General features: G+C 37.2%; 1 protein-coding gene across 2 annotated transcripts in view; it reads right to left on the bottom strand.

Moving 5' to 3' along the window:
* Positions 1 to 4742: 4742 nt before the first annotated feature.
* The window catches only part of LOC149218235 (S-adenosyl-L-methionine-dependent methyltransferases superfamily protein), a 176345-nt gene continuing 163746 nt past the window's right edge, over positions 4743 to 17341 (bottom strand). The window contains exon 5 of one of the 2 annotated variants that reach the window (XM_089383855.1): positions 4743 to 5255. In XM_089383855.1, the coding sequence (XP_089239981.1) occupies positions 5048 to 5255 (208 nt within the window). In that variant the 3' untranslated portion in view covers positions 4743 to 5047. The remainder of the gene's footprint in view (positions 5256 to 17341) is intronic. The other variant, XM_089383856.1, reaches the window with a different exon arrangement.

Below are 17341 nucleotides of genomic sequence, written 5' to 3'. Positions count from 1 at the left end.
AACAAAAGATGGGCTGCCATATAAATTGTCTTTGGATGGAGCCAATAATTTTATGAAGTCATCATAATTGGTTCACACAGACATGAGTCAAAATTCATAGGGATGTTTATAGCCTAAGTCAAAGTTGGCATGAGTACGTGAAAGGATCACGTTGCCGATTATTTTCCAGCTCACAAAATCCATGAAGCCATCCATTATATAACTTGCTCATGCAATAAATTTCTAATATGGTGTAATACAAAAACACTTTGGACACAAGCCTTCACTTTTTGAAACATTTATTGCATCCTGGAGTGAGTCCATTCTAAGTGCACATGGTTATTATGGTGAGTGTGTTTTGGAAACCGATTTCTTTGTGAGATGAGTTGTTGGAGAGACCCACCTTGAAGGCGAATTTCTCATTGTTTGAGAAAGAGATCATGGAGGTAGTTAGGAGTTAGTTAATCTTGACAAAGAGGTTGTTAACCTCTTGGCTAATTTGGAAATTTATTGCAACTAATTCCACTATTCTATCATTGTTAACTTGGATGTTGGAGTTAGTTAGATCAATATAGGTTTTTTTTGGTAGAAACTTAATTGGAGGAAGTTGATCTAAACGAACTTCTTACTACTTTTGGTAGGAAAGAGATTTATATTTTTTTGTATTTTATGGAGAGATAAGTGGATCTAAGAAAAAAAAATCAAATTTTATGTTGAGGAGTTAGTGCTCAAACCTAGACAAGAGTGTGCCATCTCCATTTGCAACTTGGATTGAATTTTAGTGATTAATGGAAGAACTTGTCAACAAACTAGCTCCAAACATTGTAATGAAGGTAGCTTTTGTCTAAGCAAAATTGTCATTTATGTACAATTTATTGTGTGTAGTAGATATGTTCTAGGCGAACCTTTTGTAGATCTTATATGAGGTTTACATTGTCAAAGCTAAGTCTAGAAGCACCATGTTTCTAAGGACAGAAACTATAGCCTTAGTTTTCCTATTTTGAGTGAAAAGCATGCACCTTGTCTTCGAGGGAAGTGGTTTAAAGCCCTAATGTTTATTGCAAGTATAATTGCTCTTTTATTTGGTTTGGTTGTGGAAATCCTATTGTGAGTCCATTCCCTTCTTACCTTGTAACATTTTGTTTGCCAAATCTTTTAGCAGAACACCAGTGTTAGATTATATGCAATATGACTTCATAACCCAAACAATAAGGCATTGGATTTCTCCTTCCATCCATCATCTCCAAGCCCACTTTTTTCCTTCATTTTTTAAGGAATCCGCTCATGACTTAGGTCCATCATCTGTCTAAAATGCAGGGGAGTATTGGTGAGGTAACATTGGCCAACCTCCTAGTTATGCAAGTCCTCACTTGAGTGTTTGGACTTTCCATCTTTGGGTGTAAGATCGTGTGGTAAAAACAATGACCCATGAGAGTATAGCCTATGGTGGAAGCAAATACACAAATCTACAATGTAATGGAAAAGACATAGACAAAGACCAGGTCATCATTCTTTTTCTTGTTGGTTTAGTATGCAAATGTTTTACCATGTATTTTGAAGAAAATTTATTTGTATCTAGAATATGGGATATAAATAAAGAGGAAAAGGGTAATATTTTGTTTTTTATTTATGCATCAATTCATATATCCACTTCCATAATACATATATATGATCTTTGGGCACATAAAACCCACATATTCATAAGATGGAGATTGTTGAATTGAATGTCCCATGGTAGTTTTTACATGGGATGTTTAATATCACAGACTATGCAAGGGAAGCCATGCCATTGTAACAAACGATGCAAGTGTTGCGAATGGGGAAACACCCTGAATGGTCATGAATAAGAAGTGTTATCACTTGCTTGTTCTACTTCTCAATGTTGCTACATTATCCAAGGTGCCCTCAAATAAGCAAAACATGTCATTTACAATTCCAAAAGATATGGTTGTGATTTAACAACCAATGTTGATGATGTAATTGCTTCCAGTCACTATGGATGTGGATAGTGACTCGATGTTTGCGTTGTCACTGAAGGAAGACAATAAACTACCCAAATATTAAATTTCTACCCAAATTTCTTATTTTATGGATTTGTCTTGACATCACATTTGGCCTTATCATTCTCTTGATATATTACGTATAGAATGCAAGCTCATCAAATTTTTGAATTAGTGGAGTTAGTATGCCCATTGTTCATTGACAAATTCCAGTCCCCAAAATTGAGCTTTGAATATTGAAGATTAAATTGATACCGGTCTATATACTAGTTCATGTTGCTTTACTAGTATAACTATTCAAACTTGTGATTGAATGGGAGAACATTAGACTACGAGTCTTAGACAAACACAAAGTCCAAGATCACTTGAGTTGTTATCCTTATGTACTAATGAGGTGTTGTCACTGTCCACTGATGAGTTGTTTGTGAGATCTAGATTTGGAGGTGTTCAAATACATGTACTACAAATTATCATGAGATGCAAGTATGTGTTGAGAATGACTTAAAAAAAAATTCCACCAAGTTCTTATTTTCCTTGTCCTATCTCTTAAACAATATCCAAGAGGGGAAGGGGCTTTCTTGGGGAGGAGAGTGTGTTAAAAGTTTTCAGGGGAAATGTAGAGGGATTAAAGATGCTCACATATCCTTAAGTAAGAAACCCTTCTTCTTGTGTTAGAGGAGACATTAAAGCTCTTTGTGTGCAAGGTGCATAGCCTTGCACTCCTCATTATACACATGGTTCATGGAACATTTTCATGGAGGGTGGACAAGCTTGCTATGGCAGTGAGGGGGTTAAATATCAGGGGAAACTTCTTAAAGGATCTACTATAAAAAAATCATATTTGGTAGTGGTAGTAGTGAGGGAAGATAAATAGGAATTTTTTTTAATAAGTTGGGAGAGGTGGGTGACATAACCATCAACATAGTCAATGTGATCATGGATTGTGATAAGTGGGTTGTCATAGGATATTAGGAGAGGAAGAGGTGGGGAAAGGCAAGGTAGGCATGGTCAGCTATGGCAAGTGGGTAGGAGAAAAATACTCTATATATTGGGGATCAAAGTTCAAGGAGCTAGGGTGCCAATTATGGATAAAGAGACTATGGGAGTTACCTAATTAGAGAATGCATTTCCCATAAGTTGTGATGGCACTTGAGTCTATCTATTGAACGCCTCATCTGGGTCCATCTCATCTATGGATAGCACATGTTAAAGTCATTGATTGGTCTCTACAGAGTCCTAGGACAAACATAGAAATCACCCAAAGAGTAAAGCTAAGAAATCTCTAGATAAAAATAAAGAGACCACCAATATGAACCACAAAGTTGGATAACACAGGAGAAAATAACAAATGATAATGAAAATATATCAAAGGAAGGGTAGGCCCCACTAAATCTGAAACCACATAGATCTAGAATACACCTTTGAATCTAGTACATACACCTTGAACTATAGGCAATCATGGATAAGGTAAAAAAATATTGTTGAATCCCTAAACACCACCCAATCTCTAGCTCATGCCCAAACATTGAGACACGATGATATCCCATTATAGATGGGATTACTTTCTTTGGGCTCTCATACATCTCGGTAAGGGAGAGAAGGTTGTGTGTGAGAATCATGTATCAGAAAGTCCCAAAAGAGGACCAAATAGAACCATTACAATGTTAACATGCAATAGAGAAAGCATCTGTCACCTCCTTGCCCTAAGGAAACTGTGATTTATCTAGCCAAGGACATGACCACCCTAGGGGAGGGGAATCATGTATCACTTGAGGATTATTCCCAATCTGTTTTCACTTCTATCTGTTACTATCATTGCTCATTTTCTTTTCTAGCTGTTACTATTAGTGCCCGAGCCCTTCTTAAGTTCTTTGACTTGTAGTCATGTAAGTTTGTCTTCCATAGAGAAAACACGGCATATTCAATTTGTTGGATGGCTTCTCTTTGGTTATGTTACTATCATTGCCCATTTTCCTTTCTAGCTGTTACTATCACTGCCCGAGCCTTTAGTAAGTTCTTTGACTTGTAGTCATTAAGTTTGTCTTCCATAGCAAAACAAGGCATATTCAATTTGCTGGATGACTTCTCTTTAGTTCCGTTGCCCACAACAAGTAGTCATTGAATAATTCGAATAGAAAGTGTGAATACTTTGTGGATTTGCTAGTAGTCTGTCTTAATATGCCTACTTAGATTGCCTTTCAAAATTTTCTACTAATATCGCAGGATACCATTGCACACAATTGGACAAAGACTCAACTGATTCGTAAAATTCGTAAAACACAATACTGACATCAAATCAACTTTTCTGAAAGCTCTACTGCTATAAGTTGAAAACCATTAATATTTGGTTTCTCTCTAGATGCAAAACAATCAAGAACAAACATGGCACCATTACTAGGAAGTCAGTTGCAAATACTTCAAATTTGATCCAACTAAATATGAAACTAAAGCTTTGTAAAGCAACTGCCTGCACTCCCAAGCAATCCTGAATCTTTACAACATTTCTTTTTCCCAGACTTTCAAATGGTTCAATTACATTATTGTAATCTCCTTGGAACTTACAGAAAATCACAAGCAACACTTGGATGTTAATATTACAAGCGACAGTAGGCCCAAAGATGTTAACGCATAAAAAAAAAGGCAATTCATACCCAAACATGAAATCAAAGAAAATAACTCCCAAAATATCGACTTCATTGTTCATTTTTGGTGTGCCACAAAGTCTGATTAGTTGCCTCCAACACAACTAAACAAAGCATAATGGAAATTTAAAAACATAGTATATGGTGCTTGATCATTCACAATCAAAATCTGAAAAGGAAATTAAGGAATGCAGAAAAAACTGCTGCCTATAGTAAGTATATATAGAGATGTCCAACATGGAGGTTTTCCTGTCAAAATCAAACGGTTCAAAGATAATCACCTTCTTTAATTAGACAAAGTACAAGCAAAACTTGGATTTTTTCATTGCTGTTGACAGTGCACCCAAAGAACTCAAGACACAGACAAAAACATTAACGTTTAAAATGTTGAAATGAAGAAATATCTGCCAGACTTCAGCTCCGTTTCTAAATTTTATTTGCAATTCCAACAATGTAGGCATTCCAAGCATCCTTCTGATTGAAGCTAGAAACTTCTTCATACTTGACATTATCATTCATTTCATAGTCCTCCACTTCCATCTTTTCTTGTATATTTGGCATTTCACGCATCCAAAAGCGCACAGAATCGAATCCAGCCTCTTCTAAGCAATCTTTGATTTCTGGTAAGGTCCATCTGTGCATACATTCAAGTTTATCAGGCATGGTGTCCTTGAGCATAAGTATATAGTTCAACTTATCCAAATTGTTTGTTATATTGTTTTAACCAAAATTAAGTATACGACTACAATAGTTAATTTGAGGCTGTAAAATATACTGAGACTTTTCAATCAACCCCATAGGCAGTACATTATTATTGTTACTTAGAAATGAAGTATCATAACTACCATAGTAAATTTAGTATGGTAAAAGATCGTTAAAATTGTCAATACATCCCATAGCCATTTTTGTAACAGATAAAATTGAATAAAGAATAAAAGTTGCAAATAACATGACAAGCAGAAACCAGACAACAAATCAAAACAAACCCAACTGCAATTAAGGTCAACAATTATGTAATTTGCTAGCTGAGGTTTTGCACCAAACAGATTGGAGACCTTGGAGCACAACTGAGAGGTTTTTAGGTTCTAGCCAATACGGTATAAACTTTCAATCAGAAAACACAATAAAAGCTGACCAGTCAAAACAATAGTATCATCATTGGGATCCTGAGTCTGGCAACTGAACAACAAAGAAACTGACAGAATAATACAAATAACAACTTCCAAAGTAGATTTAATAAGGTGAACAGTTACAAAAGGAGACATTTCAAGAAATCTAGTGCAACCATTAGGGCACACGAAAGAAAAGCATTGGGACAGTAGAAAATGTACTGTTAGTTTAGGAATGAACAGTTGTGTAGAATAGATGGTGAAAGGGCTATTGCCACAACCCTTGGAGATATTGCAAATTAATAGCTTTTGCCTAAGTTTTATGTTTGATGTTACTGGAAATGAAAATGTTATTTTGTGCTTATGAAAGATGTATTGAAAATAGGTATTAAGGTATTGGTAGCATGATCTATTTAGTTGTATAACTGATATAGCTACAAACCAGGCTTAGGTAAGGTTTACTCTGAATTTTGAAACCCGTCATGACAAAAAAAATTCCATTACAAAGTAGATCATGAATGTCCATTACAAATAATATTTGATTGTGACAACCACTATGGCGTGTCATTAGATGGTCCCACAAAGAATTATGAAAGCCAAACCAGAAAGAAGGGAAGAAAAAGAAAAGGAGTTTGTTCTGCCAATAAGCCAGGAAACATGATGCAATACGTAATGATTATGGATATTATACAATGTCCCAAAGCAAAGACGCTTGATAAACACAACAAAAAATGTTAATGCTAAAGACCTAGAGCATCCAACCAAATTAGTTCACCCATATGGGTTAAGTGCTAGGGCTCCACTCCCTCAAAAGATGATTGTCCATGTCTTCAATATAACACACTTGAATGGAAGCTAGTTAACTTAGTATACCTTATGACCAAGTTGCACAAAAAGGGGAAACCACAACAATTCCTAAAGTGGAAATAGTTTTAGAAATGAGCCTACTCAAAACATTGGAAATGAGGAAACAACTCCACAAAGAAAGCAAGAATGAGAGAGAAATAGAAATACTTGAAAGTATAATTCATAATGTCAATCCCTATCTATGTATCTTGGTATCTATTATATATAGCCCTACATTACATATATTAGTACATCTATATAAACAAAAGTGTTAGCATTCAAAGTTACCTGGGAAGTGTTTACATCATGCTTGGGGGTACTTCATGTGATGTGGGGTGCATGGTGTATGTATGGCCCTTGGTTGTTCTGTGATAGACTAACACAATGGAGTTGACTTGCTCATTGATTGCTAGACCTTGTATGGATGTTTCTATAGCATTCTTCCTTGGAGCAATGAAGTATTATGGAATGTGGTGACTTCTTCGTGTAGCTGGCACATGGAGTTTGGTTACCTGCTTGGAGGACGCCTTGCTTTAGGAGATCATTGGGCATCTTGGAGGAGGGAGTTCAGCCCTAGATGACATGGGCACGCTTGGTTGCATGCATGGATGCTTATACTTGACTTGAGGACACTTCAATTGAGGAAGTGGTCATGTAGGTGTTGTGTTGGAAATATTGTTGTCACTGATGTCAAAGATAGGGGGTGACTACAGATGTCCAAGATAAAGCTTGCAAGATGAAGATTGTTGGAAATATTATTTGGATACCCACTTTTTTGATGCCTAGTTTGGGTACCCTATACTTGAAGGCCTTTTTTACTCTAAAGACTTAGCTCAAATGGGAGCATATGATAGATGGTTGAAAAGCTTATTCTGAGACCTCTCCAATGTATATAGTATTCCCTCTAACTCCAAAGGAGTGAGGAGATATGAAATATTTTGGTAGGTCGACCCAACCAATTTTACAAGTTGGCCCCATAAGTGAACACACAAACACTATAAATAAAGGATAGATGTGTGCATTTGAAGACTATCCAAGCAAGAAGAGATGTGAGGTACACAAGAAAAGACAAGGAATATTCTTCAGGTTTTAAAGGTTAGGAAAAATGTGATTTGTGAAGTGAATGATTCATCTTGGAATTTTTGCTATAACTTTTCTTTTGGTATGTTTCAGATTGTGAAATTTTGAGGAGATGGAGGTGAGATCTTCATGTACATTTGGTAAAAATCTTAGGCATTATGTGGAAGTCCTAAAATGAGTTTCAAACATGTCAATTTGACATTTTTGTTATAACTTATTTTTTGGGATGTTTTAGATTGTGAAATATTCATAGATCTATGGAGACATATAAAAATGCCTCAAGTAAAAATTTCAAACTTTGGTTAGCTATAATTTCGGAGATATGCCTTGTGGAAGTTAGGGTTTCCTAATAGTCCTAAAATCAATTTCAAACATGTCAGTTTGCATTTTTCACTATAACTTACTTTCTAAGACGTTTTAGATTGTAAAAGTTTTAGAGACCTATGGAGACATATAACAATACCTCAAGTAAAAATTTTAGACTTTGGTTCACTATACTTTCGAGGATATGCCTTGTGGAAGAGTTTCTGAATGATCTTGAAATCAATTTCAAATAGGTCAACTTGGAATTTTTGTTGCAACTTCCTTTTAGGGACTTTTTAGACTGTGAGATTTTCAGAGCTTCGAGGAGACATAGAAAACTGCCTTGGGTAAAAAATTTAGAATCAAATTTGCAAAATTTGATACATGGCACGCTGTACAAGTTCGTTCTCAGGAAGAGACCAAAAACAACAAGTTTTGAGAAACGTAGACCTAGTGAAGGTAGAAACAATAAGCAGACCTAGTAAAGGCAAAAGCAGCCAACAGACCTAGTGAAGGCATAAGAGTAGACTCAGTAAAGTAAGTTGGTTCCTATGAATATTTGCAGCAATGGGGATTGGTGTCTCTAGTAGGTTGGTGCTTGTTGCCACACAATCTAGCAGGGGTCTCGTTGCACTCAAATTGTCAAAGCTCCAAGGAAGTGAAAGAACCAATTTTTTCAACACAATCAAATCACATATCAATAGTCCATGTGTCATGGTTATCTCATTCTGCAAGGTATTTAATACAAATAATCTTAGTAAAATATTGAGTCTATGTAACGACCTAGGTAAGCCTATAATTTTGATGATGAATTCCATCCTAGGAGGTTTTTTAACCTCACTGATTACATGTGTTTCTAGACACGGCTAATTAGAAGATTTTTTTCCCTCCAGCTTAAACCCCAAACTAGGGTGAAATGTTTTATCGAATTATTAGGTGAGTCCTAGTTTTTGTAGTCGAGTTTGATGTAAAAGTAGTTTGGGAATAATTTAAGCTAGTTGACTTAATTATTTTATTACAAATCACTTGGTTTACTAGATCATATTGTGTTGCAGATGGATTCTGTGTCTCGAGGGTCTAAGCCAAATGTGTATTCCCTCTTTGAATCTTGTAAATTTAAATCTTATGTATTAGAGGGTTGGAAAAATATTAAATGCCCTCGTGTAAATTAAATAATTTTTCTGGCAAAATAAACTTAAATCCTAAGTCAGAAAATTAATTAATTAGAGTCAAATTTAAATTGTCTTAGGAAAATAAATTCTCCACATGGAAAAATTCGTGGTTCTTCAAATAGTCAATTTTAAAAGGTCCTCCACCAAGGGAATATTGTATATTTCAAAAAAAAATGGACTCTTGGACCTTGGTGGTTTAGTCAAAGTCAAATTTTTGAGGAAATTAACTCAAAATAATTAATTTTGAGCTAATTAAAATGGAATTGAATGATAAATTCGAAAATTCCTCAAAAATAAAAAATCAAGGGCCAAGATTAAAAGATCTTGAAGTGTTTATCAACGGCAAAGATTATTTTGACAAAGATCAAAGAAACTAGCCATTATTTTTCCACTTGGAGGATTTATCTATAAATTAGAGAGTCAATTGAGTCTCTAGCCATCTTGATCTTTGGCTAGAATATTGCTACTGAAGCATTTTTGTAAACTATTGTCCTACTGGAAACTATTTTTTCCGCTATAATAAAAGACATTGGGGTGCAACTCAAGGTGTTCTTGTTCGTTGATCTGTGTTATGTATTGATTACGGGCTTCCTATGTTGTGCTTTATGTGATTATTTTGAGATAATACATAGTGTTTGAAGGTACTCAATCCTTGGTCTCCAAGTTCACAGACTGTGGGCAAGGATCATTTTGCTTGGATCCTTAGTTTTTATATGGTGGATTAAATCTTCCCTAAGGCTATAGTGAACACAAATTTTCTGAAGCATTTCTAGTCATTCTTCAAAGGAAAAATACTCCATAAAAAATAATTTTCTCAAAAATTTAAAAATTTTCAAAAACCTTGTATATTTGTAAATCTTGTAAATAATTTTCTAGATCTAACTTGTAAATATTTTTTTTTCTAACTTGGGTTTTGGGGATTTTTAGTATTTTGTATATATTTGGGGTTTAGGTGTTTTATTTTTATTTTTGTAAGTTGGATCAATGGATCAAGTCAAGGAAGAGCTAGATCTAGGCCCTTGAGGGTAAAATCTAGCCTCTTTCAGATTTTGTAGGGCTACCCACTAAAGATTTTTCAGCGAGATTCAGATCCAAGGAAAAAAAAATTCAAGACAAGGGTTTCAGTTTTTGGCATCCCTGAAACCAGATCCAACCCCTCCTAGGGTTTGCGTCAGCCTCCAGAGCCTTTGCGTCATTTTTTTAGCGCTTTAGGGCAGGCTGTAGCCTCAAGAGGCCTCGACCTCCCTTTCCTAGCCCTAATTTGCCTCATAATCCCCAGCGTCAAGCCTTTCTGGGCCCACTACATTGAGGTGTATTTAGACAGTGAGCCGAATGAGGAGGTTGAGTTAGGAGCAGATCAGGGAGATGAGGGAGCACCATCATCAGGGGGAGCACCACCACTACCACCCCATAGTGTTAAAAATATGCAACTGCAATCAAATTCCACTTTGGACAACTCATTTGATGGAGATGATGATTGCATTAAATTCTTCATTTGGTAAATGGATATTGTAGTTTTATTATCATGGACACTTCTGGGCGTGGATTAATGGTGGGATTTGGCGGAAAGAATGGGTTAGGTCAGTGCCCTTGTCCCCTAGCCCCATTTTGGATATTAACCTTGCATACTAGTCCCGTGGGATCTCTTTTACTGACCATTTGGCTTTAGGGATGGTATTTGATGGGAAACACCGATTTAGTTGCATGGTCCCACTCCCTTATTTGCTTATTACCCCATTCATTATTACCCCATTCATCATTTCTCATACCTGGGTCCACAAAGCGTCAGCATGCCCCTTCCCCTTACCCACACCTTGGGTCATGGCCTGGAATGAAGCCCGGACGTTGATGTAGCTAAAAAGAAAGAAAAAAGCATATTCAACAGGAAAATGTACCACAAAATGCAAAAGTTGGTCGGTACAAACCAGTGTTGCGAAAATCGCAATTTTATCGTGATAACATCAAAAAATCGCAATTTTTTCATTTTTCCGATAATATCGAGCGATTAATTCAGTGATTTTTTCATTTGAAAAAATCGGGACTTAATCCTGATTTTTTCAAAAGATCGCGAATTTTTCAAAAAAATCGCGATTTTTTGGGAAAAAATATTAATTTTTTAATATATATATATATATATTTTTGGTCGATTTTTTGCCGATTTTTACCGATTTTATCCTGATTTTTTCCAATTTTTTCCCCTCGTCGATTTACTCCCGATAACGATTTTCACAACATTGGTACAAACACATTTAGCATGTGGGCAAAAGCCAATACATGAGCTCTACCCCATCATCATGGCCATCACCCTGGTTCCTACAAGTTCTATGAGCCTCCTTCATCATATAGGAACCCATGATTGTCCCAACCCCTGGTGGGCAATAAACCGCTCCACCTTAAAAGGGGGTATTCGCTGCTATATCTTATACATCATGCTCTTACCCCTTGAGCCCCGAGCAATTAATCAAAGAAAATCATAAAAAGGCAAAGGCATATAAAGAAGGGTGGAAAAATCAAAGTCGGGGCATCTCATGTACCATGATTGCTCCCTCCTATACATCATAAACCCAATTGTGGGCTTCCCTCTTATTAGCTACCCTTGTACCTCAGAATGTGACCCAGGGAGTGTTACTTGGGAGTGGGAGCAGAAACGGGAGCGGGAGCGACATTTTCAGAAGCTCCCGATTTGGGAGCGAATCCCGAAGCGATTTTTTAAACAGATATATATATATATATATATATATATATATATATACTTCCCTCTTATTAGCTACCCTTGTACCTCAGAATGTGACCCAGGCAGTGTTACTTGGGAGTGGGAGCGGAAACGGGAGTGGGAGCGGAAACGGGAGCGGGAGCGACATTTTCAGAAGCTCCCGATTTGGGAGCGAATCCCGAAGCGATTTTTTAAACATATATATATATATATTATTTTTTAATTTTTGATACATATATGTCAAAAACATGTAGAATGATGAATTAGATATAAAAAACATAAAAAAAAACATAGATTGATCATTGAACCATATCACATCAATCATCCAGAAGTTATAATCTTCATCAACCATGTCCACAAGTTAGTAACATACATATTACAACTGCAATATATTGAGTCTCGTCAATCATGATTCATCAAATTCAATCTTAAAGTTTCAACAGTTCAACTTCAAGCTTTCAAAATTGAAAATTCAATATATAACATTTATCATCATTGATCACCAAAGTTGTACTTGTAAGCTAAGTTTAACCATTACAAGAAATAATATCTTAGATATTCTTAGATATTTCTAAGTTCTAACTGTTAACATGAAATGAAATGTTATAAAATGAATTATGAATAATGAAATGAAATGAAACAACTTTAGTCTTTCACGAAGCATTGTATTCATAATTCACAATCATTACCAATGAGTTATAATTGCCAACTTCAAACTTCAAACTTTCATTGTCACAGTCATATATTGTTTACAAAAAATATCATTATGATATGAAAGAGTCGAGAGTCAAGAGTCAAGGACTCAAGACTCAACAGTTATGAAAACTAATAGAAACTAGAAAAGACAAGTAAACTGTAAATCTACATGTGGCCCTTGCACGAGAGTCTCCTGTATGAGTAGGTTGTGGTGGTCTTCTAGGAGTCTCCCGCACAGACCGATGACCAGAACTAGAAGGCACATGCCCTCCACGTGAGGGTGTAGATGGAGGTGACAACAGCAAAGGAACAAGACTCGGAACTCGAGCACTGCTACTGGATGGTGGAGGTGGCATGGCTGCTGCAGCTGCTTCATCTTCATCCCTTATAAGTTCCTCTTCCAGTTCTTCAAGATGTATAGTGTCATCCTCCAAATTGTCATCCTCTGGGTGGTTGTCCCAAATTTTATATGTGGGATCCTCATAAGCCTGATCACAGTAATGATTCAACAACCTCAAGTTGTAGTGCACATAAACCAAGCTTTCTTCCCGGTTTTCATTGAGTCTGTTTCTTTTCACATTATGTATGAAGTTGTAGGTGCTCCAACACCTCTCTACAGAAGAAGTATTTACAACCTGTGATAGAACTTTTTTGCCAATTTTGGCAAAAGTCCCTGGCCGCCATATGTTTCCCACCATGTGAGAGAATCAAATCTGTCTCTGTCTTCCATTGCATGGAAGGTACCAAACAAACCAGTGCCACTGAAGTATCTGCCTATTTCAAGGCGCACAGCTGCACATTCCTCCCTGTCAGGTATCAACTTTTCTAATGCATCCAAATATCCTCTAGTTACCTCTGCATCTAAATGGGGTTTGGTCCTAATCCCACCCCCTGGTGCAGGTTGGCCCAACCAAGATGTAGAGTAGTATTTTGGCGTAAGGATATACGCCAAGCAATGTAGTGGAAGATTAAGTTTATTCCACCGTACACACACACAATCGTGAATCAGTTTGTACAAGTCGGGATCTTTGTTATGAACAATATCTTTTATTTGCCCCAACATGGTATCCATCTGCTCATACACCTCGCCAATCACTGGTTTATCTGTATCTGCAAACCAAATTATGTGATAAATGGGCTTGGTGAAATCCAATACTTGCCTCACACTTGACCAAAACATACCATCAAGAGTGGCCTCCTCCACCAGTTCAAAACCTCGCCTGTCAGCTGCATTTGTAACCCTTTCCTTTAATACCTGCCAGTGTGGATTTGATACCATGCTAGCCAATGACTCTCTTACCTTCAAAAGGCGCCTGAAGGTGAGGTAATAGCTACCAAATCTAGTCTTCGCAATCTTCAACAACTCCAATCTTGAGCGAATGTGGGAAAGGCCATGGGTATTGCTATGATTTGTAATAAATTTTATCATTTGTTTGCCTTTCTTGTACAAATCACCAATCCATTTGTATTGCTCATTTTTGTTCTTAACAACATCATGAATCAAAAGGTTCAATGTGTGAACCAAACACCCAGACCAAAATATGTTGGGGTATTTATCCTCAATAATTGCTCTCGTTGCCTTACAATTAGAAGCATTATCAGTGATGACTTGGATGACATTGTATGGCCCAATATGGTCAATTGTTTCAAGTAATGCTTCTGCAATGTTGATGTCGGTCTTGAACTTCTCTGAGTAATCATATGCATTTAGAAAGATGGCACCACTAACAGACACAGCAAGAACACTTATCAATGGCTTGCCTTTTACATTTGTCCATCCATCAGATACAATGGACACCCCATGCTTAGTCCAATAACTTGTCATTCTATTCAAAGAATGTGATATTTTTGCTTTTTCATGATCAAGTCCAACGGTTCTTGCCTTGTCATACCCGGGGCTCTTGTATCCTTTAGGGGCATCATTTATGGCAGAAACCATTTCGTGCCAATATGGTGAGCGAAAAACATTGAATGGTATCCCGATTCCCACATGCAAAGAGAAACCTGTAAACTTTTGAATCCACATCATTCCTACACCCCTCATCAAGGAAATCTGATATGGTTCTACGCCTTAAAGCTGGTGACCCTATGCCTCCATACCCACTACCTTGGGAGGACGCTGAAGGAGTTCTTTGTGCTTGTGATTATGAGCTTGGTTCAAAGAAACTCCTTGATTTTTTAGATTTGTATTGGGCTTCCTCCTCTTCCCTTATGTATTTGGCTCTATCTGTTGCTGACACAGCTACACAAGTTTTGATTCCTATTTGTTTATCTCCATCCCATGGCCTTTTCCCGCAGAGGTGTTTTCTCGCATGGGTGTATGAACCTGTGTAATTATTGTTGCAATGGGGGCAATGAAATTTAGTGGTTCCACCCCCTTTCCCTGCTTCAGACCTGTTAACATATTTCCACAATGGGGTTTGGTCTTGTTTAGTTTTTTGAGAGTCATGTTCACCCTCCTCCAGCTCCTCCTCACCGGTGTTTTCATCAAATCCAATTTCTCCAGCTTCTTCATCCCCCTCTTCATTTTGGCCCCTCCGTTTCCTACTCTCTAGCACCATAATAACCAGAAAAGGGACCAAGAAGAAGAAAATGCCAAGAAATATAACCAGGTCCATGATGTTTGATATTTGTAGGCTTTTGAATCTGCAAATTTAATGGGAATGGTAATGGGAATAGAAATGAGAAAATTAATTTAATTTATTTAGATTAATTAATTTAATTTATTTAGATTCATGATTCATTTACTAAATAAGTTATATATTTACTAAATTACTAATTAAACTAAACTAAATTACTAAGTAGCTAAAGTTTAAACCAATGTGGAAAAAGTCGAAGTCGGGATTAATTCGGCAAGGGTCCAAAAGTTGAAAAACTCGGCAAAGTCGGGAGTTTTTCGAAAAAGTCGGCAAAAAGCCGGCAAAATTAAAAAAATACAAAAATATTCATTTTTTAAAAAATCCGGACTTTTCAATAAAATCCCGACTTTTTCAATAAAATCCCGATTTTTTCAATAAAATCCCGATTTTTTCAAAGAAAAAAAAAATCATTAAAGAAACTACCACGATTTTTTGGAAAAAGTCCCGATTTAATCCCGACTTTTTCGATTTAATCCCGATTTTTTCGTTTCTTAAAAAGTCGGCAAAAAATCGGCCGATTTAATCCTTTTCTTGAAAAAATCGCGTTTTGGGGAATAAATCCCGATTTTATCGGGACTTTTTCCACACTGGTTTAAACTACTAAATTACTAAGTTACTAACCTCCTTGTAGGCTTGCTCCTTGCTCCTCGGCGCTCGCTCCTCGCTTCGCCTCGCTCCTTTTCACAATCTCCTTGGCTCTCCTCAACTCATTCAAGTCACAATGAAATAAAAAATGCCTCCCAAGCCCTTTTAACACAAAAAAAAAAATTAAAATTAATTTTTTTTTGGCATCCGCGATTTTTTTTGTTGCGCTTTTCGATCCCGGCGTCGCACGCGCCGCTCTCGGAGCGAAAATTAAAAGCTCGGGAGCGATCGCTCCCTGATCGAGCCATCACTCCCTGATCGCTCACGAGCTTTAATTTTCACTCCGGGAGCGACACTCCCGAGGTCGCTCCCGATTTTGGCAGGGAGCGCAAATTGCTTTATCGGGAACGCGCTCCCGAGCCGCTCCCGCCCGGAGTGCGGATTGGGAGCGGATTCGTGAGGGGGGCTCCCCCGCAAGTCTGAACCCAGGGTTGCCTCTTCTCATTCCCTACTTCATTCACCTATCTATCACATGCCACCACCATTTGAAGGATGTACCTTGAATATATTATCCCCTTTAGAAGTAGAAACCACCTAATAGGATTCTTGGTTAACCCCATTTGGAGTTTAGTAAACATTGGCACATCCCGGAGCCCATTATGGAAGGGCAAGCCATTATGAAGTCCCCACCTGTGGTCCATGATTGGTAAGCTGTTAAATTATGGTATGTTCTATGCTTGGAGCAATTTACTTATTTTTCTTCTTCTTATCCACAGTTTAGCAATCACATATACATTAAGTAAAGTGCAGATAGAACATTAAATGATCAATAGAAAACAAGCCAAGACAAGAGACAGAAGATGTGGCGGCTAGCCAGGGACAAACCCCAATGTGGGGAAACCCTTTGATCAAATCTTCTTTTATCTTCAATAGTTCAACAAAGAGAAATAATACAAAATCTGAATTCTGTAATTTTATATCAGCAGCAGTGAACCCTAGATCAGCAAAGTCAAACTTGGTCAAACTAGTTGAAATTGACCTCTAAAATATTTGGTCAATTTCCGGTCAACTTGTCCTCGAACAGCTTAAAGAAACAACCCTAGAACAACCCCAAAAGTTCTGTCAATTTGGATATTTCTGAAGTCAACTTGTAGCCCTAAACTAGGGCAGTTAATACCGGTCAAACCAAAAGTCAGATCACCTCAATTTTCGTGCCAAAAATTGTGGTCTGCCTAGGAGAGGCAACCACACCCAATCCGCACTTCTGGATGGTCAACGCTTGGTCAACGCTGGTCAAAGAGATGACCTGTTGTCCTAGCGTCCTCCTTTCTGCCTCTTCCTTGCCTTAGGACATCTTCCTTTCAGCCACACGTGTGAGAGAGAGAGGCTCCTTTTATGCGTAGGAGAGAGAGACAAGATGAGTGAATGAATTGTCCAAATGAGGAGAATGCTCCTTGTATTTATATGCAAACGTTGAAGATGAATAGACGTGACTATTGGGCTTTTGAGCCTACATAAGTTTGTTGGCCGACCTTGACAATTTGTCCATAATCAAAATAAATTCATATCTCCATAAA

Source organism: Pinus tabuliformis, chromosome Q, assembly GCF_031772625.1.
Source record: "Pinus tabuliformis cultivar Carrire ecotype Pingquan chromosome Q, CPIR1, whole genome shotgun sequence".
NCBI classification, from domain to species: domain Eukaryota; kingdom Viridiplantae; phylum Streptophyta; class Pinopsida; order Pinales; family Pinaceae; genus Pinus; species Pinus tabuliformis.
Note: the sequence above shows the minus strand (reverse complement) of the source record. Positions and strands in the feature narration are given on the sequence as shown.